This window comes from Chondrus crispus, genomic scaffold (assembly GCF_000350225.1).
Source record: "Chondrus crispus Stackhouse genomic scaffold, scaffold_440, whole genome shotgun sequence".
Taxonomy (NCBI): Eukaryota; Rhodophyta; class Florideophyceae; order Gigartinales; family Gigartinaceae; genus Chondrus; species Chondrus crispus.
In genome coordinates, this window is record NW_005179338.1 from 21,586 (window position 1) to 46,045 (window position 24,460).

Sequence of the window (24,460 nt, forward strand, 5' to 3'; positions counted from 1 at the left end):
GTTCCGCGGGTGGACCGGGGGCTCCGGGGCGGCGGGCGGCGGCGGCGGGTGCCAGGGGTATGCGACCGGGTTGGCGGGCGGCGGCGGCGGCGGCGGGGCGCGCGCGCGCGCGCGCGGCGGAGGCGGCGGCGAGGGGCGCGGGCGCTCGGGCAGGCAGGCGGCGGCGTGGGCCAGGGCGTGGGCGACCGGGATGGTGACCGAGCCCAGGGGGCGGTCGCCCGCGACGAGGTTCTTGTCGAAGATGCGCAGGTGCAGGACGTCGTGCGGGCGGGCGACGAAGGCGAGCGGGTGGTACCACTTGGGGTCGACGGTGTTGAGACACACGACGGTGGTCTTGGTCTCGCCCGTGCGCGCGAGCGTGACGACGGCGTACGGATCCGACGCGCCCTTGCCGACGTTGGCCGCGCGGAGCGACGTCGCGGACATGATGCGGACTTGGATGCGCGATTCGGAGGGCATCGCGGGGGAGGGCGGGGGGGAGGCAAGGTGGAGGGGGGCAGGGCCGATGGTGGGGGAGTGGCGATGGGGAGGAGTAGAGGGTGTGTGAGGGCGAGGAGAGTGCGGGGATGCAGCAGCCTCTGTTTTGTGGCGGCGAACAGGGTGCCGGCAGCAAGTGGGGCGCCCTTTTTGGTCCTTTGTGAGATGCGCGTGTACAGTTGGTAGCCGGGTAGCCGGTCGAGGACGTACAAATCGGTGCGCTGTCACAAAGCGGATCGGGCCAACTGCAGCAACGCATCACGAGAAGGGCGGTCCCCACGTGCCCGCGTGCGCGCGAGCTCCGTCGCGAGCCCCGCCCAGCCAGTTCCACTCTCCGGGCCTTGCGGGGCGGCGCGCCAACCAGCGGCGGCGGCGGCGCGCGCCGGTATCGCTGAGCGGACTGAGCGCGGCCACCGCTCGCCGCGGGACTCGCGTCCGGTGTCGCATATCGCTACCGCATACAAGTATAAAGTTACTGTGCATACCGCCACGCCTCCACTCGCCTCCCGGCAAGGCGGCACTCCCTCTTTCCACATCTGGCGCGCCGCCCCCCCCGCGCGCACGCGGCTGTACCCTTCGAGTGTACGAGTGGTACACAAAGCGTTTCTGTCAGGCGAGCCCCGCCCATGTAACATTACTGGGCAACGCCGCCGAGACGCAGACGCGCCGCTCGCGCGAGCGTGGCAGCGCGCCAGAGCCGCGCCGTAGCGGAAACAGCCAACCGCGCGCGCGCTCCACCCGAGCCGCTGCCGGCACAATTCACTTTGTCATGTATGACAGGGGAAGGATGCTAAGGATACTGGATTACAGTCGGCACTCAGGTGCATTACAGTATTTAGGTAGGCAGTGTCTTACAGCGCGGACACCACTATCCAGTCCAAGCGTGATACCTGGACGTTCTCTGAGATAGCATTCGCTCAAAAGGACATTGATAAGGAAATCCAAGGTACGCGGCGACTGCCGATCTGTGACCTCGCGCCCTCCGGATTGTCGGAATAATATTAAGAATAATAATGGGCAACGACTCTTGACCACCATATGCTACGTAGCATATAATTATAGCACAGTCACGGGCCTGAGGCCCGTTCTTAAGTCCGGGATGATTCTTTCCCGAATCTCCCTATCGCACCACTCGTAACTTCTACCTTATTCATTGGACAGTTCGAGGTTAATCTTTGACATTAAACTTTATCTCCTGACTGTAAGTAGCTAAGAGTCTCAACAAGTGCAGGTGAGCTACTGGTTATTATTCTGGTTGCACAACAATGTACACTGTACAGTACTACCATTTACAGTGCTTTTCTTGAAAAATGCAATTTAAAGGCCTGGGAGATACGCACTGCTGGAAGTCAAGAGAAGAAAATTTTGTGATGGACTGCGAGTGAGGAACGGCCCTCAAGAGTCGTTCTCTACTGCGCTCGCCCCTCGGTGGCCTGCCGAGGTTCCGGCGCTGGCGGCCCCTGCCGCTGTGTACTCCGCCCCTCCATCGTGAAAGTTTCACGGTCTCGGCGTTAGCCGGGATCGGATCTACGAACAAGGGTGAGCGCGGTCTAGTCGCGGTCTGGTAGGCCCGAGTAAACTCACCTTTCTCTAACTCTCTTTGTGTCTCTCGGGACTCCATATAGTCCCGAGAGACACAAAGAGAGTTCCGTAACTTCACCTCTCTCTAGCTCTCTTTGTGTCTCTCGGGACTACGGGACATGGACACACTTCGCCGCCCGCGCCTCGCTGTACCTTAAGGTACTGTACGCGCACCCCCGCGTTGCCCAACCAACCGCTGTGTGAACGACCCCTCTCTTGCAGGCGCACGCACGCCCCTCTCAGGTGCCGCGCGTGCCAGAGAGCCGCTCCGCCACGCCCGTCGCGTCACTCTCGTCCCCGCCGGCGCGCCTCGGTGATGCGTTGCCCGAATATCAATCCAGAATCAGCGACGCTTTCGACTCGCAACGGCAACTCAGGCCGCCCAACCACAAACTGGACACCTTGATCGCAGCAGCATCATAGTCGACATCTCTCACCTTCCCATCGTCTTGGTCTCGGGTATGCCCCTTAAGCTGGCCAAGAGGGCCATATCATCCGTTATTCTTAGTCCTGTCCTCGTATCTCCTTCACTGCGCCTTCGCTGTCATCACATCTCCACGCCACACTCCATGCAGTCCACTCCAAATCCAGCCTTCTCTGCACAGGATTCGTTTCTATATCTCCACAGCAGATTTTCCAATCTCAACTTCAGGGGGTTCGAAAATAAAGCGTTTTAAGACCTTGTCTTTGCTGACCTGCGGGTAGTGATGTGCTGGTGCGCTACTCTACGTACGTTTCCATTCTAGTTGCGGTTTCTGTATAGGTGCCGGGCTGATCTCAGATGCGAAGATGTTTCTGTGTGCAGTAGTGTATGCTGTATGCCGTCTTAGTGCGTGAGAATCAAATAGGTGCACGTTGTGTGAGAGCTGGACGGAGCAATTGCTTACGGTATAGCAAAAAGTCACCGGTCTTATCCAACTCTTTTGATCCAGCGGTGTACACAAATATGGTGTTCTATGAGCTGATGCTCAAGTACTACCTTCGGAAGGTAAACTTTACATGATTGCCGGATGCCAAACAAAACGTCATGGTTGGACCCACTATTGTCCCTCTAAATCTCACGTGGTGTGCAGTACAATATTCAGTCTTATGATCGACCGAGAATTTCACCGTAGGTTGGTCCTCGTCGTGCACTTGACCTGGAATGCCACCATGTCACGTGACTTTCACAAACCGCCCCACTTATAAAACTATGCCTCCTGCACTTAGTTTCTCTCTCAAGTTGAGGAGAAGAAACTTGAGAGATTGCAATTGTGTCGTTTTCAGCATCCCTAAGGGTTACACTTCCAGTCGCCCTTCGAAGAACAGTCAAACCGTCGAGCATGTGTCGCACGCCTTCAATCTTTCCATCCACAGCAAAGGCGCTATCAACACTGTGCACGTTACGTTTCCACACGACTCCAGCTCAATCAAAGAATTCCTCATCAAATGCATGCGACTTCCGTTTCTGTTCTCGCCCTCTCGTGTTCCACAAGTATCCCGATGCTCACATCCCGTTACTGCTCTGTAGACAGTTTGCGCAAACCAGCTGATTCACGCCCTTGCCGTGATACAAGATATACCTTTCTGTTGTGCACAACAATACTAACTGCACCGCGTAGACACGAGGTGGCGCGGAGAGACGAGGTGACGCAGAGGGATGATGGGTTGGGGGAACGGAAGCGGGAAGACGTTTCAAGGGCGAAAAGCTTAGTTGTTGAGGATTTCTTGCGGAATGTGTAAGAGGAATATGTTTACCGAGAGGAGAAATAAAAAGGGTTCTAGCTAAGACCCGTGCGCGTTTGAACTCGTTCGAAAGGGAGATGAACATAGACGAGACGAGGTTGGTGAGGAGAGGAAGAACAATAGAAATACAATAGAAATACAATAAAAAGGCAATAGAAAGAAAGCAGAAAGAGAACAGAAAGAAAGCAGAAAGAAGTAGGAAGAAAGTAGGAAGAAAGTAGGAAGAAAGTTGGAAGAAAGTTGGAAGAAAGTAAAAAAAAGGAAGTAACTAAGTAACTAGGAAGTAACTAGGTAAGCTACGAATTGCTTCGGGCCACCTTGGTTAGGTGCCGGTGGGAATCGAACCCAGGGCCTCGCAGGCGCAAAGTGGCAACTTCACCTCCAGTAACTGGTTAACCACTCTGCCACGAACTCCCCTCTCCCAAACAGCGGACTCTGCGGCGACAGAGTGTGGACAGCAACAGTATTTATAGGTATGCATTTGTCCTCGCAATCAACATTAGGTATATAATTTGAAAGTGTGAGCGATGATCGCTCACCGCACCATGGTGCACTTTGTTTTTAAACATTAAAGGTCGAGAAAAAGGTTACAGTACTGCAGGTAGTAATTTACCTTCAGCTTTGCACGCGCACAGTACCGGTACAGTAAATTTTACATGGCTGTGATTCCGCAATCTCAACCGCGCCAGGAGCTCGAGATCCGGAAGTGAAACGTGTCCACGTCGACAACACGCGCCCTGGATACGTGCACTTACGACATACTGTATATATTTTTTGCCGACATTTTGCCCCTTTGCATTGTTTGCCACGAATTCCCATTCTCTGTAATCTCCCACCATCCCTGCCGTCCCTGCCGTCCCTGCCATCTCCATTTTTTCCGCGATCCGTCCGGCGATCCGACTTCTGGGGTAGCTCCGCCCTCTCCGCCCTCTTTCCTCGGGATCAACATGGTGAGGTAGGGCGGAGAGGAGAAGTGGTGCGGAGAGGAGAAGTGGTGCGGAGAGGAGAAATGGTGCGGGGAGGAGAAGTGGTGCGGAGAGGAGAAGTGGTGCGGAGAGGAGAAGTGGTGCGGAGAGCGGAGAGCAGAGGTGGCGGGGAGGGCAGAGGCGGTGCGTAGACACGAGGTGGGTCGGAGGGCAGAGAGCGTGCTCGTTTCCTATCTGGGTCAGTCGCTGATAGAATCGGCCCAAACCGTGCCCGTGCAATATCTTCCCATATGGCCTCACCTCACCTCCTTGCCGCTATCTGTCACGCATGAGCACGCTGCGCCCTTTGCGCAATTGCCGTTTGCGCCGCGCTCGCGGCTGTGCTCACCGTGATGGGGAGCAAGCCGCAGCCGGCGACTCGCAGGGTCTCTTTGTGCTCATCGAGTGCCACTCTGACCATCTGCACTGGCGCACCACATCAGAATCTCCTCGCGGAAACACGCAACCGCCTGCGTCAGAATGGATCACGCATTGCTGCCCCAATCGCTCGCGCCCATCATGGACGCCACCTCCATTCTGCCCACCTGCAATCCAATACCGAACTCATCGCTATACTACTAGGCGCCGTCCTTGCCTCTCGAGTCATCCTTTCATCCCTTCCCATCCCTTCCCATTGCCTTCCACACCCCCCCACCATGTCCACCCCGGCCTCGGGCATGCACGCCGCCACCTCCCTGCGCTTGGCCCTGCGCGCACCCTCATCCGACCGCGCCATAGCGGACTGGCTCTTCTCGCCCTCCCGTTCTTCCCCCACGCTCTCTCCGCCTGAGCTGCGCTCCTCGCTGGCCCTGAAAGTCGCCCACACCATTCAGCTGTCCAACACCGCCTTCCCTGCATCCGCCGCCGCGATTCACTCCTGCGACAAGCTCTTCGTCCCGGTTTCCTCGCGCGGTGCCTACATTCTGGGCTTCACCACGGAGGGCACCCAGGGTGCCGCCGATGACCCGCGCCTCCCGATCCCCGCTGCGTTCAAGAGGCCCTCTGTCGCTCGCTTTGTCTTCGACACTGTGGCAGAGGAACTGCTGCTCGTGTGCTCTCCGCCAGGCATTCCGCTCATGGGCATCATCGCTATTCGCAAACTCTCCAACCAAGCACAAGCCTGCTTCCGCTTCACCGTTCCCGCACACGACTACTCGTTCGATGCCCTTCCAAGCCTCGTCCTTTCGCTGTATAGCAATATCGAATCTGCTGTCGAGCACCGCCCTCCTCGAAACCCTCAACACTCACGCGATCCCGCGTGTGTTCCGGTGCCTGAGTCCTTCCTAGGGGACATACCCAGCATTGCGGAAGACTCCTTCGCCTACCCCGATGCGTCCATTCCGCATCTCGACCCGACCCCCGCTTTATCCATGGACGCTGTCGACTCTTTCTTGGACAGTCTGCGCGCAGCCCGTGTCAACGGCGAATCGCACGCACGCAGTCCGCACAGCTACGTGCATCTCCCACCGCTTTCGGTTAAGCTCGTCTCCGACATGCCGCGGCTCGATTCCTCTGCGGAATCGACCACACCCGAACCGCACCAAGCCTTCTCGCCACTATCCGTGTCCCATTCGTCCGCGGCACCGTTTGCGCAATCACGGTTTGCCGGGCCGCTTGCTGCTTTGCTCATCTCGAGGGCTGGCGCATTTCGAGGTCCCTTCCTTCGCATTGACACGCTGCAACCCGTCACTGCCACGTACGAAACCAACTTTACGGGGGCTATTGACGCCTGCGTCACGCAGCTGCGGGGCCAGCCAGTCAGCGACATTGAGCGCACGTTTGCTGATATGTACTACTTGGAGGTGCTTTCGGTCGCCCCGGATCAGCACTTCATCCATATTGACGGGTTGGATTCCACTACATTTGCGCCACCGCATGCCGCGATGCGTAGGGAAAACGAAGATCTGCATGGAGATGATGAAAACCAATTTGGTGTCATCCACGAGGCTGGAAGGAAAACCACGTACACAACCATATTACCAACAGACCCAACACGGAAGCCGTTGGCCGTTACAGGCGTACTTGGTTCTGTCGGGTCCAGCACATTCCCACGAATTGCTCCGGCCCAACTGGCACCGAGATTCCCACCCCCGGCGACACACCCTGACAAAATGCCTGTTGCGACTGTTGTGTCTAAAGAGCTGCAGCAAAAACGAACGTTACAAGCGCGAAAACACCGCAACCGACTGAGCGCGGCGCGATGCAACTTGCGCCGCCGAGAGTGGCTGGAAGAGGTGCCGCGTGAAATTGAACGCAACCGAAAAAGAGCCGAAGAGCTTCTGAGTCGCAAAAGGGAAGTGAAACGTGAGAACGATAGACTGAAGAGCTTGGTTGCCAAAACTATGGTGTAGATGATAAGATGTTTGGCCTTGTCATTGTTTTGGCCTCAGTATATACCTTAACTCGGTCAAGAGGGCGATATCAACCGTTATTCTTAGTCCTGTCCTCGTATCCCCCTTCACTGCGCCTTCGCTGTCATCAAATCTGCAGGCCACAGTCCATGCAGCGCAAGCAAATCCTGCCTTCTCTGGACAGTATTCGTCACCCTTGGTAAACTTCCGCTGCTGCAATTCACCTTCTCCATAAACCCATATCGAGATAAAACCGCACCCCAAAACGCACGCGGGAAGTACCCCGGCTTCACTCGAATTCATTTTGTCTTTATAAATCAACTATTGATTCTACGGAGGAGTCCTATCACTAAAGAACGAGGCTCCATACTATCTGTGCAGCGGAAAGACCAAAGCATCCTCGCGCTACCACACCAAAAGAGCTTGACACTTAGCCCCTCCATCTCGCTGTGGCCATCCTGCAAAGACGTTCAGCATAAAGATCACTGTGGGTTCGGGGCAGTGTATCTCCCTGTCTATCCGTCTCCGCAGAGTGGTCCGGCACCAGCACGACCAGTTTGTCACCACCGCGGTAAAACAAGATCGTTGGTCTCGAGGGGGGGACACCATCCCACGCCAACACCGAATCCGTCGTGCCCTCCTTCCCGCTGCCCGAGCGTTGCTTCAGTGATTCGGAGTGTTGAATCAAACGCTGTTCCCGTCCTGACGACCATGTGCAAGAGGAATGCCCGCCGCCGCTTGTTCCATCCCGCATTAACCGAGTGTCGGACTCTTTGGTTGAATCCGCGTTTGAAGGTTGCCCTGCCACAGACCATCTCTGGTTGGCGGAATCTGAGCCTCCAAATGAAGACTCGGCCTCCTGGTCCGGTGCCTGGGCCTTTGCGTCGGGGCGGCGGAAACAGTTGAGAAATGAGCGATGAGCGGCGGCTTCCGTTTTGAAAGCCAAGTTCTTGAGCTTTCGACAGAGCCCGGCGATTGTGAACATTTTGGTAAGGGAGAGTTGAGTTGATTGAGTAGAAAAGGGGATGTTCCGGGAGGAGGGAGCTTGGAACGGATGGGAGGGGGAATGGGGATGTGTGTGCTCCTGACCATCCGACTACCGTGGACCTCAGGCTTGATTTTATACTAGCGAGACATTCCAGGAACAATGTATCTACTGTCGGCATTTCTCTATTCGATGAATGTGGAATTATTCGAAAGGTGACGCAATGCTGTGACTTGCAGCCAGTTCTAATTGAATGGGGATCGACGTGCGAGATGAAGCGGTGTTGTTCGCTGTTCAATCATTGTCGTTGTGACCAAATCTGCGAGAGAGCTTTATAACTTGCTTTGCAAAACCGAGACGGTATACGTTTTAATACAGTATCTAGCATTCGCGGTTGTACGTATTGTCGAAAGCAGTAAAAGCTTTACGCTTGTTTCTTTCTCGCCGGTGCTTAGGTCAAGCACAGTAGTAACAAGTCAGCAATCAAGCTGTGAAAGCAGGATACTGTAGGCACCCTTGAGGTGGTGGCTGTAGAGAAACACATGTGCTTGTCAGTCGTCAACACTCGTGTGTACTCACAACGGACACACGTGTGCGAGATGGGATACGTTGACACAGATAACACGTGTGGAAGCTCGTTGCTGATAATGTGGAAGAAGCAGACAGCATTTCGGAGAGCTGACAGAAAATAATGCAGACAGCGAGCGCAACTCTTAGAGATGTGGCGTTCTCGTTACTGACAAATATATGTACCCTACCGCTTTGTAGAGCGAGGAAAAGAAGAAGAATGGGCACGTAATAAATCACCAACTGTGAGTATTCACGATATTCTTTGGCAAGAATTTGCTACCGCGTTCGTACGCGAGACCCCGTGCGCTTCTGCGCGAGACGACCATCCTTTGGATATTGTCACACACACTGGAAGAATACTTTTGTATCTTCCCCCCTGGATTTCACAACACTTGCAAGTTTATACGAAATCTAGTTTAATCGATCGTTATGGATCCCTCATCGCAACTGTCGCAACGCGACTTGGAATCGATCAAGAAACACATCAGCAAAGTGGATCGACCCCCCCCCGCTCATCGAAAACATTTGCGTGGAACTTGATGAAGCTATTGACCTGCCAGCCGAAGAAATTGTATCTTTCTTAAAAGATTGTCTTTCTCCAGATGTTCTACTAGTCGACCCGGCGATGGAAAAAGGCAGATTGTTCGAGCCATCCGAAAAGTATTTGACGTTTGTGGAGTGGAAGTTAGTTATGCTGCAGGTATACCGCTTCCGAACAAAGTAATAGAAGCACTGTACTCGGACATTCGTGATGTTTTAAATGAAGCGTAGAAAATGCTACAAGCTTACAAAACGTTTGGAACATTCAAACCTGATTTTGTCCCAGAACAGAGTAACCCAGAAATACTGACATACACCCCAGCAGAGACTGACCTTGCCCGTGATGAGGTAGGAAATACAACAAGACACGCGTATTGCAAGGAACGATGCAGCTGAACATCCACTGGAATATCAACCTCAACAAAAGGAAAATCTGCGAGCAACCGTTCCGCTTGAAAATTGTATCCCGACGAAGCAAAACCTGGCGAAAAATAGACAGGCTGTTGCAAATGGATTCCATCACAATAATGGAAAATTTTCGGGATCACCCGGGACTGGAATACCTTTGCACATCGTCAAGAGGAAATTCGAAGAACTAGTGTTTGAACAAGAAATTCCGGAAACGGATCGCGTCCAATTGATGCACAACTATTTGTCGGGTATAGCTCAGGAATATTTTTATTCTACAGTACGAGGCACTGCGGAAAATAGCGAAGCTGCATTCGATAGGATTTCGGAAAGGTTCAGCTCCAAACAACATCAGTCTCCGGCCTTAGCATACCTTCGTCGACTCTCCTTTTCTGGAATTAAGAGCGAAAAGTCATGTTCAGATATTGAGGCTCTAGCAGCTGCACATTCACGTATTTTAGAATACATCCCACAATGCAGACCATCATACCAAAACGAACATCAAGATGGACACACGGGTGAGTTCCTCGCAGGAAGTGTAGACGGACAGCCTTGGGCTGAGCACGTCCTTACCGCACGAATAACCGCGAATAGCAAAGAGAGGGGCATGGACTACAATTCGCTTTATGCTATGCTGGTCTCAGCCTTGATACTCGTAGACAATAGAGAAAAATCGGACACCTCACCAAAAGGAAATCTCGCTAACTCAGTGTTCTATGGTGAGACCTATGGAAAGCATATCCCAAGAAAAAGGAACACAACGAACAGATATAGCTCTATCAAGTTTAATCGAAAAAGAAGAACGCCCAGCGAACTTCAGGCTCTAAAACAAAGAACAAAATGTCTAGTCTGTAAAAAGGTTGGCCAGTGGAAAAATGAATGCCCGGACAAAAGGTCTAGGATGACAGACATTATCAGAGCTCGTATCAAAGAAAATGGAGGAACGGACAAAGCAGCTGCCCAAGTCCTTTTTCTTTAGCCGACCAAGAGGATTCGTATGCAGAATATGCTGCACAAGCCGAAAATGGGCATGGCCCGTGCAACGGAAGCGAAGAACACAGCGCTCTCAACACTTTCGAAAGCCTTTACAGCGCCGCGGAGTCCGGTTCCAGTCTAGACGATTCTCTTCAGAATATATTCGAAACTTTGCTCACTGGTCTAAGAAGCGATGAGGAGCCCCAAGAGATATGCAACGACACAGGGGATTTTTGACTGCCAGGGCACCTTTCGTGGACAGTTCGCTGGCTGACAAAGCTCCACTACCTACATACTCACGATCTCCAACGCTTGCTACCGGTTCTAAGATGCATAGGTGTAGAACGATTTGTGGGACACGGCGGAGCATCGGTCAAAGGAAATGGCAACACAGTTCGCCCGAGGAACGGATCCCGATCGATATACACTACGTGAGAGACGCCTTTCTCAAATCGAAAAGGTTTTCTGCAGGCCGACCCCCGGAATTTGCCGGTGCATGCATTGACATTGGATCACCTCGATCCTTGATCGGGCTCAGCCAAGCAAAAGCTTACTTCAGGGCAATGTGTATCAAGCTGAATCTGTCTCCATCTCGAACCTGTTTCAGATTTGGCACCTATCCTACACGCTCACTCGGCAAAATGGCAATCCTACTACCAACTCCGGGAAGCACTATACCATTGAAGGTAGACGTAGTTCGTGAAAACATTCCGATGCTTATTGGACTAGACGAATTATTGCAGCATTGCTTGGAACCTTCAGTACTGAAACGATCCCTCAATTGTACGAAACAAGATTGGTCACTCCATTTGCAATTGAAACATGGACATTTGTATCTCTGTTGGAACCCATGCTCGTTTTCAGTATTTTTCACTCGGAACCAATTGGAGAGGTTACATCGACACATGCTCCACCCTTCATCACGCAAACTTTACGACCTTTTGCGCAAAGCTGATCCCGAGAACCTGCAACCCGATACTCTGAAGACCCTCAAAGATGTATCAAAGGCATGCGAGACGTGCACTCTATATGCTCCCAAACAAATCACATTTCGCATCAGAGACGCAGATAAGATCAAATTCAATCATCGCATATTGATGGACATCATGTTTCTGAAAGACAGACGGCAAAAGTCTAGACCCGTGTTGCATGTTATAGACGCTGGAACTCGTTTTAGTGCCGCAGCATTTTTGAAGGACAGTAGCACAACCACAATTTGGAATACGTTTATCAAAATTTGGTCTTCAGTTTACGTTGGATTCCCGGAATCATTACTTACAGATCAAGGGTCTGTCTTTCTTTCTCGAGAATGGAAATACAATTGTGAATCCTCCCGAATTGAGCTACTTAACACAGGAACAGAAAGTCACAATTTCTTAGGGATTGGCGAAAAGTATCACTCCACACTCCGAACAATTTATAGAAAAGTACTTTGTGATCACCGCGCCTTGCCCGAAGATATAGCCCTTGCTAAATCGGTCCAAGCAATGAACGAGACCGTCGAACCTCATGGACTGGTGCCCACGCTATTGGTTTTTGGAGTAATACCGAAACTGCCCGATATATCCGAGCGTGATTTTCCTGTACAAAGGGAGCGACTGAGAGCGGCCTGCACGGCAAGAAAGGAATACGAGAAAGTGGTGGCCAAGAGAATTGTGCAGCGAGGCCTACGCACTATACCGCCACCGGCTGCGGATCACGTTTACGTACTAGGAGACTTCGCGTACGTGTACCGGGAAGGCCTAAAACAATATACTGGTCCACATCTGGTAGCATGGGTGGAGGAGAAATGCATACGTCTGCACCTAGGAGAAAGTACTGGCCCACGTCCTTTTAACATAGCTCAACTTCGACCGGCACCACTGCAACGACACCCAACATATGACGAACAACTCTCTAGATCTGAAACCGACCATAACACAGTAATGCATACCGAAACGCTGGAACCTGGAGATGCTAGAGAACATCTGTTCGACGATGCTAAAAGAAAAGAAATACTCGGGCTAATTGAGAAGGGAACCTTTAAGATCGTACTGGAAGAGGAGGCAGAACCGCATCCCAACATAGTCCCGTCACGATACGTCCTCACAATCAAACACGCAGATAATGGATCCACACTTTATAAGGCTCGCTTAGTCCTTGGTGGACATCGCGATAAAGAAAAGCACTCCGTGGTGCACAATACATTCAATCTGAAACAATCGTCAGTGCGCATTATCTTGGCATTGGCTACTATTCTTGGGTTTGAAGTATGGTCACTCGATGTAAAACAGGCGTATTTACAAGCAGCATCAGAGCTACAACGCAAGGTGTTTACTCGCCCAGCATCCATTGAACTTCGACCAGATGAACTAGTGCAAATATTGAAACCATTGTATGGATTGACTGACTCCGGAGATTATTGGTGTGAGACCAATCACAAGTTTCACCTAGGAAAACTGAGAATGGAACAGTCGACAGGGGATTTTGCTCTATTCTTTAGACGAATAAGGGACCAACTAGTATCCCTATCAGGCTCGTACGTAGATGATGTTTTTCAAGCAGGTACAAAGGAAGAGAAAAAGCGCTTGCAAACCCACTTCAAGAATGAATTCGATATCAAACTGAACAACGAAACAAGTTTCACCTATACAGGGCTCCAATGTGACACCTCTAGGATAGGAATGAGCGAAAGTTATCTCAAAAGAAATATATCGAGAGACTAAGGTTCCTGACAAAGACCTCCACGTTTCAAGAGTTTAGATCTCTCCGGGCTCGTCTGGCCTGGGTCGTACACACGAGACCAGACATAGCATACGCTGTGTCCTTTGCCGCACAGATCACTGAACGCATTCATGACACTCACTGTAACCAGGCTTTGAACAGAATTGTCAAGCATTTGAAGCAAACGGCAGAGGTTCAGCTGAGATTCCCAAATCTCGACATAAATTCGGTCAGGCTGCTGATGTACACTGACGCCTCACATAACAACAGGGAACAGACCAGGTCGCAGCTGGGGTACTTGATTTTGTTAGCAGACAAGTTTGATCGATGCGCGTTTCTGCATTACTCTTCATACAAATCGACGCGAGTGACGAGATCATCAATGGCTGGTGAAACTCTCGCTTTTGTAGAAGGCTTTGACTGCGCATACTTAATCAAACACGACCTTTCAAGAATTTTAGGGCGATCAATTCCGCTGCTGATGTTCACGGATAGCGAGGCTCTATTCCAAGTTTTGACTAAGTCGAGGTATACAACAGAAATAAGACTAATGGTTGACATATCGGCAGCACGAGAAGCATATCAAACGAAGGTCATTTCTAATGTTGCCCTTATCAGCTCCGAGGTTAATTACGCTGACGCCCGGACGAAAACTAAGAGCAAAAGCGCTCTACAGGGATTGCTCCGCTCTCACCTTGTGCAACACGACGTCCGACAGTGGGTCATGGCCCCGCCGCACAAACAGGTGGTGTTCTCCGACAAGAAAATTGCGGGTGTGTAGAGAAACACATGTGTTTGTCAGTCGTCAACACTCGTGTGTACTCACAACGGACACACGTGTGCGAGATGGGATACATTGGCACAGATAACACGTGTAGAAGCTCGTTGCTGATAATGTGGAAGAAGCAGACAGCATTTCGGAGAGCTGACAGAAAATAATGCAGACAGCGAGCGCACCTCTTAGAGATGCGGCGTTCTCGTTACTGACAAATATGTACCCTACCGCTTTGTAGAGCGAGGAAAAGAAGAAGAATGGGCACGTAATAAATCACCACCTTCACAGGTGGTGATTTATTACGTGCCCTTTGTATTCACGATATTCTTTGGCAAGAATTTGCTACCGCGTTCGTACGCGAGACCCCGTGCGCTTCTGCGCGAGACGACCATCCTTTGGATATTGTCACACACACTGGAAGAATACTTTTGTATCTTCCCCCCCTGGATTTCACAACAGTGGCCCCTAAAACGAGGCAGGGTTTCTGTACCTTCACAACAGATTTTGCAATCTCAACTTCAGGAGGTTCGAAAAGCGTCAAAGAGCGTTTTAAGCCCTTGTCTTTGTTGACCTGTGGGTAGTGATGTGTCGGATGCGCTACTCTACGTACGTTTCCATTATAATGGCAATTTTTGTATAAGTGTCGGGCCGATCTCGGATGCGAAGATGTTTCTGTGTGCAATGTATGCTGTCTGCCTGACAGGTACAATGTGAGAATCAAATTGGAGTCCTTTGAGCTAGTGTTCCAATGCAGGTGTTGGGTGCACGTCGTTATGGTTAGGCGCAATAGTTTCCCTCTAAACGTCCCTTGGTATGCGGTGCTGTGTAAAAATGCGTAAAAATCGTCCGAAGCATAGGACAAGGAATACCACTCGATATGATCTCATCCTGGAATGCTCTGGTACATCATCCAACTACTGTATCAGAAGCAAATTGGCTCTATGAATATATGCACAGGTGGTTTCTCTCCATGCCGTCAGGATCATGACACTTTGCAGAACAACATGGGCCCGCATTAGAGGTCTCGCTGTCGTAGCAGATAGTACGTGCTGAAAAACTCAGGGTCCAATTTTCCTCAGATATCGGCAGTAGGATGCATCTGCATGCCGGGTAGTCCAACCGTCTTTCTGGCGAGTGTGAAACCGTCGTAGAGGGCGTCTTTGCGTAATGAATGCATATTTGAATGGATCGCGAATGGACCGTAATTGCCTCTCGGATTTCAGAGGCTAACAGATGCAGGGTTGTCCGTTGCCGTAGTTCTGTCTCAGCTTTTGTCCTATCATCAGCTTCCTTTTACGTACGTGTATGCCACTTTTCACGACTCATTCTTCTCTCGGTCCTCTTTCTGTCAGGGCTGTTAATAAACGAACCATTCCTACGGAACTTGTTATCAAGTAATTACGTGCTTGAAGAAAATTAACAGTCACATAAACAGCTACAATAATGTTTCTCACGAAAAACAGATGCAATAAGGTTTCTTACGATAAACAGCAACAGCTACAATGCTACAATGTTTCTTACGATAAACCGTTCATGGTTTCTTTTATTGTTCTCAATTCAATGGCCAGTACTATTCTGCCCAATTAAAGGCATTGTATTCTTGTCGGCTTTAGTACTTGCAAAGGCTACGCATACAACTTGCAAGTTACTCCACTTCCGAAATCGGATACCTGTGGGGATACTTGTGGCTACGTCCATGCATGATTTCTCACTTATTCGTTTTCTTGCCTCTCTTCCTGTTGTCAGGACTGTTGCCAGGACTGTTGCCGGGACTGTTGCCGGGACTGTTGCTCCCCGAACCTTGACTGTTGCTCTTCGACCTACTCTTAGCACTTCTACCGCGTTTCTGGCTCTGGCTATTGCCGCTTTCAGGTCGCTGCGAGCTCCCAGCACCTGCACTTTCCCCCTTTCCTCCCTGTTTTACCATTTCGTTCAAGTAGGCGTTCTTTTTCTCCAATTCTTGTACGCGTCTGCTGAGTTTCGAGTTCTTCTTGTCTTGTTGCGAGATCTTCTTGTCTTGTTCCGAGATCTTCTTGCCTTGTTCCGAGGTCTTCTTGTCTTGTTCTGAGACGCGTCTGCTGAGTTCCGAGTTCTTCTTGTCTTGTTCCGAGATCTTCTTGTCTTGTTCCGAGATCTTCTTGCTTTGTTCCGAGATCTTCTTGTCTTTTTTACGAAGAGGAGATACGATTATGCGAGTACTGCTCTTCTAGGGGTGCAGAAGATTATTTGCGGTAAGGTTGAGGTCCCGGAACGCCACAGCTTCGACGATGTAATCCTTGGAATAGTATCGTTGACTTTGATACGTCCTTGCCTTGTTTCCGATGGCCGCACTGCTGATTCGCGACGAACGCTGCGCTTTCGTTCCTTTCTTGTCGCTCTTGTCTTCTTTGAGTTTGTAGACAAAGACCCGGGACTTTTTACGATCGACGACCACGTACTCTGGAATCCCAGCGCGTGCGTACTCCCCTACTTTGGTCGTCAAATCTTCGACAAGATTGGTATTCGTCACCTCAACGACCAAGAAAGGGGGTCTGCCTGGTGGGAAGTCGACTTTCTTCGAGGTTGGAGACATTTTTGCTTGTTCCTCAGGCGTTAACATGGGGTCCAACAGCAATGTCGGCAATGAGGATAGAATCCGTAGGCCGACGTGACGAGGCGGATGGCTGAGAAGCAGCGCGGGAGTCTTCCCTGATTCGCACTTTCGCTTCCGCATAAGCCGTCACCCACTCAGGAGGTGGGCGTTTGGTGTTGGCCACAGCAAAAACGGCATGGAGCACGTCTTGAATGCTCTTGTGATGTACATGGGCCATGTCCTCGGATCGATGGTATAGGATTCCGTCAATAAGTTCGTAACAATCGCCGGGCCGGTGTGGTAAGCTGAGATAGTCAGCAAACGTGCTCGGCGTAAGGTGTAAATGGCCGAATGGGGTGGAGGAAGCGTGCAAAGGCGACGGCAATAGTGACGGGGATGAAGGCGGAGAGATAGGTGGAGACAGAGATGATGGCGAAGCCGGCAAAGAAGACTAGGACGGGTGCGCGGAGACAGAGCCAGGGTTGATGTCCATGTCGCGAAGGGGGGGTGACGCCGGGCTCAGAACGTTTGTACAAGCAGCACTGTTTGAGCTAAACAGATCGATTGACGGGAGACATTATGCACGCCCCTCGCAGTTGTTTGCCTGGAGACTTTTCAGATTCAAATACAGTTAATTTGCCTGGAAAGGTTTCACATTGATTCGCTCCTCGTCTGCCCAACCCCTGCCCAACTTTGTGTACCAGTTAATGGCGTTTCCGCGACCAGGAAGAAAAGCTTAGCAGTTGTTAGAGTCGCATTCAGGAGAATACGTCCCAATAATCGCCCTGGGCACCAGACTTTGTGACCCAGAGCCATACAAACTTGGTCCCAATTACCAGGGCTCATGGCTCCGTGAAATCCTGGTTGACAATTGATTTTTCTGATATTCGCCTCAAACGGCACTCCCATTGGTCCCGGTGGTGGACCTTGTTGGATCCTGCAAGCAAGGCCTCATTGATGGAATATTTCCATCCACCCTCAATCGGAGCTGTAATGCGATCCGGCATCTTTGAAAAGGTTGATGTATGTTTCTGAAGTTTCAAAGGTTCCCAAAGTGCTGCCGAAAGTTTGAGAAACTTTTTCTGCGAAACTCAGAAACATTCTGGAGACGTGCACCCTCGCATTACACTACCAGTCTCCATCAATAGCTGTCCGTTTATTGGGGGCGGTCATATTCTACGAGTAAATCATGTAGGAGAATGGATGGCTCCGATTCATCGGTCCCACCTTTTTCAGCCAATCAGAGCTCTTGGTCCTCAAAGAGCCAGGTCCCACATTTTGAAATGTGACTGTCTCCCCGCCTTCCCTGACATCAGGGAAGGCGGAGAGACAGTCAAAGAGGCGCAGGGATGGGACGAGGAGGAGCGGGAAGCTAGTGCGAGTACGCAGCGTTAATGTCGGGAGGATGGCGGACAGGGCGAGATAATACGCAAGTGGGTGCAATAATTGAAAGAGAGCAGTAGGTCAGGTCAGGGGCGGGCGTAGGGGGTGGGGTCTGGGAGTGATTGGTTGTGGGGATTGTGTGTTGGGATTGTGTATTATGTTTATGCGTGCGAGAGTATCAACAAAGCCCTCGAAATCGTATCGACGCTGCTCAGCAGCAGCAGAAGCAGCCGCGGCTGCAGCGCTCGGGGACGCCCCGCCTCTCACGCAAAAGGCTGGCGCCGATGCGAGCGCTTCGGACAATGACTGCGACAGGCATCGTATAGAAATTATGATGGGCAGTAGGGAAGTTATCCTGGCTTCATACAAGGGCGCCGCCACAGAGGACATCAAAACCAATATTTCCAGGTGCTTTGCCCTCTTCCCGGGCACCTAGCAGCCCCTTATGGATCACCACTACAACGAGATCATCATCTCGGCAGGCGTGCCCAGCGGTCTCTATATGATTTTTTATGACCGAGTCTCATAGTTTCTAACGAGACCGTTGTTTCCACCGTGACGTCTCGCGGTAGACGAGCATTCGCGAGCAGCGAAGGAAAGCAAAAGGCAAAAGCGATGGCCACTGTCCGTTGGGGTCTCCTCCTGTCGTTCGTCCCCATCGGATGCCTTTATTCGAAGTTTTCGAGCCGGTCGCCTCATGCACGCCCGTTCAGCGCACGGTGTCTTGCCTCCAGCACAGACGACCGTTCGCGCGGCGGCCTCCTGCACAAGACAGTAGGAGACTGTTTCTAATACTGACAGCAGGAGACCGTTTCTCAAAAGCTTCGTGAGCCGGCCCGAGAAAAGCAGTAGGCATCCCACTCATCGCGTGTGGCCATGGCTCTAGTGCTTTTTGCTCCAGTGCGCGCTCGATTATGATCCCGCTCGCGAGCACAGTGCTCTATCGTCACGGGGCCCCACGGTTTTTGCGCAACAGCAGCGTCAAACCAGTTTTAGGAAGCAAGTGAGCACTGTTCGAGCGCCCGGCGCCTCAGATCCCTATCCCCAGCAGTGTGGAGGAAGTCTTCCAGCATCCTAGGGAAGTCCTTAAACACGCGCTCTAACGGCTCCCAGGTGAAATCTAGAGAATCCGGGAGGCCTTCCCATTCCACTTGAACCATTAGTCCACCCTCTCGATCGCGAATTGCGCGCATCGTCTGGGCCACTTCATAGTTTGTCTCGGAGCGCTCTGCCGCCTTCAGCAGGCGCAGTGAAACTGTTTTTCCGTCCATGTCGGCCCGGTACAACAGTAAACGTCAGTCATGCACGACCGCACGCTTCTGCTGAAGCAAGTCTTCCACTTCGTACACCCACTCAGATTGGACAGCTGTCACGCGACGCGGTCCGACCCACTTGAAATTAAGCTTGTGCTTGCCGGGCACCGCCCTGCGCACCAAGACAAAGTCTCCCACACTAGAATTGGCTGCGTGAACGCTCGTCCTTGCGTTGTGATTCTCAATCTTTCGCTTTCGGGATGCTTCAGCATTCTCAGCAACTCCGCGGTGCACTTCGCGAAGAGCGGCTTAGGTGCGGCCTATGTCGATCAGCGGTCGCGCTCGAAGCTAATCTAACGGTATTGCATCCTTGGACGGAACCAGCGTGGTCGCGCGAAGTAAAGGCCGTACAGGCAGGTGCCCAGTAAAAACCTCTAAAGGGGTACAGTACACGGCCCTCACATTCGGATTCCGGGGTCCGAGACGCTTTAGAGGGGCGTAGTTCAACACGCTCTGAACACACTCCGTGACGGCAGGCCAGTCTTTAGGAACGAGTCCCCATTCGCCTAGCAGTGCTCTAGTGGCTCGTAAAACTTCCCTGCAAACTCGTTCCACGGATCCGTTGGCCCACGGCGAGTATGCCGTAGTAAAGTGATGATGTACCTTGATCTCCGAGATGAGCGCTGCCAATAACCGATTCTTGAAATGGGATCCCTGGTCCGTTACTAACCAGGCCATGTTACCGAACACACCTAGCCATACACAAAGCGCATCAGCAGCTGCCTCGCTTGTGCAAGCAGCAGTAGGCCACAGCCAAATGTACGAGGAGAGGTCGTCGCGAATAATCAAGATATACTTATTTCCGTCTCGTCCGGGCCCCATGAACAAAAAGTCCATATGAATGACCTCATTCGGCATAGACCCATGCAACGCACTGCCAAGTGGTCGCGGTATCACCTCACCAGTCCTGGTCACTATGTAGTGGAGGCAACCTCGCACCAGCGTGCTGACGTCCTGTTCCATAGCGGATCACCAGAAGGTTTCAGATAAAATGCTCAGGGTGGCCTCTGTTCCGCGGTGTCCAGCGGTCTCACCATGCGACACCACGAGAATCTTGAGCTGTAGTTCCCGGTCTTTCTGCGGGATCAATATTTTCCCCTACTTCTTCCAGAGTTGATCAGCCTCATCAAATTTCAGGTCCTTCGGTCGTTGCGAGGGTAGACGTTGCGATTCGCGGATGCAGGTCCAAACTGGCCACACGAAGTCACATGGTGCCGGGACCATCTGCTCCGCTTCCTGCAGCAGCATGCTGCAAATGGCCAAGCGCTCGCTTCTATCACGGCGATAACCGCGCGTCCAGCGTGTAAGAATGTCTGCGCATATGTTCCTCTTGCCGTAAATATGTTCTATGACGTACGAGAATCGCGACAGGAAAAGAGCCCATCGCTGAACCTTAGAGACGACATGCCTACCGAGCGCTGGCTCCAGAGCTAAGGGCGCAAAGATGAAAAGTAGATTCCTGTGATCCGTGTAGACGTGCGTCGCTGGTTGTGACTGGAAAAGATAGTCCATCTTTTCAAATGTCTGGAAGATTGCGAAGCCCTTTTTCTCGAACGTTGTCCAGCCCAGCTCGGCACCTTTAAACGCAGAGCCTAAAATGGCTAACGGCTCGTGCTTCTGCTGTTCTACCGGAAGAGACAGCTGTTCCGGCGTCGTTTGTGTTACGACGCCGGACCAATAGCGCTCCGACGCGTCCGTATAAACGCAAACAACCTTTTCCAGATCGGGATGAGAGAGCTGCACTGCGTTGCGGAGACAATCTTGAAGTTCCAGAAATGATTTCACATGGATAGGGCCCCAAGACAGACTACGCAACCTGATATTGCGAATAGACCGATTGGTCCGCTTACCAGACTTGGAGTATGCTTGCTCCAAGACTGCAGTCAACGGCGCGGTCCGAGCAGTAATGCCGGGGATTGCGGTGTACATCCAGCGGCAACAATATATAAATTGGGCCAACTCCTCTGCGTTGTCAGGCATGCTCACGTCCTTCAGGCCTTCCAACCGCGCCGGGTCCAGGCGAAACCCTGCTGCAGAGACGATCCGCCCCCACCATTTTAGCTCCTTCTCGAAAAGTTTGCTCTTTCTCGCGTGCAAGAACAAATTCTTGTTTTGGCAGATTGCGAAGAACTCTTCAAGCTTGTCGAGAAGAACCCCCTCTTCCCGCGCATGAAGGCTAAAGTCATCCAACCAGGCCTTCAACCAAGTCCGAAGCGTGGTGAAAAGCGGCTCTACTGAGCTTTGGAAGAAAGCGGTGGCGTTGGCTAGGCCTGGCAGCACGCGTGTCGATGCCACCACTCCGCGTGGGGTCACGATCCCGCACGCGGTGTAGGACTCCGGGTGAACTGGTAACTGCCAGTATCCCGATACGAAGTCAAGGCAAGCGAAGCAGGTGCTACCTGCGAAGTCTCGAATCTCCGAATCGATGTGGGGCATGGGCCATGCCTCTTTGACCGTCGCAGCATTGACTAGTCGTAGGTCCACAGCCATTCTGTACTTCGCCCTTGATCTCGGCTTGGGGACAAGCAGCGGCGCCGCTTGCCACATGGCCGTAGGCATGTCCTTGACGAAGTCCATCTCGCGCAAAGTGTCGATGTACTTGTCCAAGAACATGCGCTGTTCCGGAGAGTAGCGTCTTGCTTTCGCTCTCACCGGCCTCACGTCTGCATCCAGACGCACCCTCATTGGGGGAACGTCGGCTGGAGGGGTTTTTCCCAGCCGAACTCGAAAACCGAGCGAAAACGTTTCAACATTTCGGCGAGCCTCGCCGACCCCGAGGGGCTCAAACCATTTGACTTGGCTCGCTCGAGCATTGCACTGAGGGCCTCGTTGAGGGCTGCCGGTGGGTCGTCTTCCAAGTCGATGTAGACATCACTCTCCTCGAGCTTATCGTCTTCCGCGCCACCGCTGCGATGAAACGTGCTGCCCCACTCGAACCCATGGTCGCGCAAGATACTGCCAATAGATGTGGCGCCGTCAGCACACGGGTCGTCCTCGTGTCCAGCAGCCTCAAGCACATCCGGCACGTTCACGATTCCCCCCAGCCTGTCACGCGCGGCGGCTAGCATGACAAGATTGTCGATGCCCAGCGCAGCCAGCACATGATGACCTATGTACGCGTGCGCCATGCCATTTTCGCTTACCAACCACTTGGTCTTGCGCAAGATCAACTTTTCACGGTGGCGAATTCGCAACTCAACATCGCCCTGTACCATGCGTCTACAGGCGATCGGCGGATGACCAGCCCGCGCTGTGTCAAACGTACGCGCCTTCGCCAATTTCTCGGCTTTGATCGCGCTATCAGCTTGGACCAAGGCGTCGAACAGGGTTGATGGCATTACGTTGACATCTGAACCCTGGTCAGCCAGCACAGTTGCTTCGACAGCACCGTTGCAAAATCCTGCAAGGAATAAAGAAGAGTTCTCCTGAACAGCGCCGGTGCCCTGAATTGCGCCAATCCTTTTTCCTTCACGCCTGCGGCGCTTCGTCTCTTTGTACTCCTGGAGGTACTTATCCTTTTCTTCCCGAGAAGCAAGGTCGCAGTCCTTGATATAGTGCAGTTTATCGCAACGCGGCAACACACAATTTGGCAGCTCGCGTGAGCGCTTGTTGTCCGCGGTCTGCGTGCCTCTGCCTCCAGCTTTGTCGTTCTTTTCAGCCACGGGGGCCGCCGCACCACCGTTTCCCGAAGTTGTCGTCCGTGTTCTGTTTCGATTTCGACCACCGCGCCCCCTACGAATCTTGACATCGTCGCTGGCTGGAGTAATGTCCGGGTCATCTGAGCCTTCCTGTTCAGCTTTGTATGCCCTCGCGGAGTCGTGTAGGTCGAAGATCCTGGCTTCTTCGGCTAGTAGGCGCATGAACTTCGCAAATTCCTTGCGTAGCTCATCTTTCTTAAGGTTTAGCGTAAGAACCATACGCGTTTGCAAGTCGACATGAGTGACGCGCTTCATGATGTGCTTTACAGCAAGCCTCGGCTGCTCCTTGACGAAGTTCGCATAACCGCACTCCCGGAGTTTGGTACTGTACTTCAGGAAAAGCCTCCACACTTGACGTTCGAGACTGCAGTTCCTGTCACCCTTTCCAAGCTTTACACTCTGGATCTCACGCTCAATCCTGGCAAGATCGTAGTCAGCGGGGTCCACCTTCGCGCGCTCCTCGATGCACTTGCGCAAGTGGTCTTCGGTGGCTTCTGTAACATCGGCAACGGGTACCCAGTTGGCGACGATGAAAAGCTCCATAACATTTTCTCGATCGAGTTACGGAGCGTAGTCAGCGGGATCTGTACGCCAGAGTCGGCGTTCTTGTCAGAAATGCGATGCTCGTAGATCTCCCTCTTCTCCTTGAACGTCACGAAGTCTGCGGTCTCGACACCCTTGAGGCGAGGTGCTTCGATGGTTTCGACAATGTTCTGACAAACCGTGTCACCTTTTCCCTTACTTCTATTCTTCTCTCCACTCGTCATAGCAAAAGACTTCCTTTGCAAAAGGAAAATGAAGTAATTACTGTGACGTCTCGCGGTAGACGAGCGTTCGCGAGCAGCGAAGGAAAGCAAAAGGCAAAAGCGATGGCCACTGTCCGTTGGGGTCTCCTCCTGTCGTTCGTCCCCATCGGATGCCTTTATTAGAAGTTTTCGAGCCGGTCGCCTCATGCACGCCCGTTCAGCGCACGGTATCTTGCCTCCAGCACAGACGACCGTTCGCGCGGCGGCCTCCTGCACAAGACAGTAGGAGACTGTTTCTAATACTGACAGCAGGAGACCGTTTCTCAAAAGCTTCGTGAGCCGGCCCGAGAAAAGCAGTAGGCATCCCACTCATCGCGTGTGGCCATGGCTCTAGTGCTTTTTGCTCCAGTGCGCGCTCGATTATCATCCCGCTCGCGAGCACAGTGCTCTAGCGTCACACCACTCTACCAGTTCCAAACGATTCTATACCACCTAACTGTTCGTTTGTTTACTTGGATGCGCTTCCAGTGAATTGTCTTTGTCTTCTAGGGGAAAGAAAAGAGCCTCAACGTCCGTGCCCACCACTACTTGTCTTCCAAATACGCCGCAGTTTCTGTGGGTGTTACTGGCCCATCCACTTCACTCAGATAATCTAAGAGAGACTCACGCGCTTTCGAAGTCCAGAATTGAAGG

General features: G+C 52.2%; 3 protein-coding genes; 2 read left to right on the plus strand and 1 right to left on the minus strand.

Annotated features, from left to right (window-relative positions):
* Nucleotides 1–4,039: 4,039 nt before the first annotated feature.
* CHC_T00000077001 (hypothetical protein) lies at nucleotides 4,040–4,264 on the minus strand. XM_005718890.1 is given in 2 exon segments: nucleotides 4,040–4,105; nucleotides 4,106–4,264. 1 exon segment carries the CDS (start codon nucleotides 4,262–4,264, stop codon nucleotides 4,106–4,108), a length of 159 nt encoding a protein of 52 aa, XP_005718947.1. The 3' UTR covers nucleotides 4,040–4,105.
* Nucleotides 4,265–5,101: 837 nt separating this feature from the next.
* On the plus strand, nucleotides 5,102–7,099 carry CHC_T00000078001 (hypothetical protein). The gene has a single exon (XM_005718891.1). The coding sequence runs from the start codon at nucleotides 5,102–5,104 to the stop codon at nucleotides 7,097–7,099; it is 1,998 nt and encodes a 665-aa protein (XP_005718948.1).
* An 8-nt stretch (nucleotides 7,100–7,107) lies between these two features.
* On the plus strand, nucleotides 7,108–7,302 carry CHC_T00000079001 (hypothetical protein). The gene has a single exon (XM_005718892.1). It carries the CDS (start codon nucleotides 7,108–7,110, stop codon nucleotides 7,300–7,302), a length of 195 nt encoding a protein of 64 aa, XP_005718949.1.
* Nucleotides 7,303–24,460: the final 17,158 nt, after the last annotated feature.

What these genes read in the sequence shown, in the direction of transcription:
- CHC_T00000077001 (XM_005718890.1), bottom strand. Translation starts at nt 4,264, where the DNA reads ATGCATACCTATAAATACTGTTGCTGTCCACACTCTGTCGCCGCAGAG.
- CHC_T00000078001 (XM_005718891.1), top strand. Translation starts at nt 5,102, where the DNA reads ATGGGGAGCAAGCCGCAGCCGGCGACTCGCAGGGTCTCTTTGTGCTCA.
- CHC_T00000079001 (XM_005718892.1), top strand. Translation starts at nt 7,108, where the DNA reads ATGTTTGGCCTTGTCATTGTTTTGGCCTCAGTATATACCTTAACTCGG.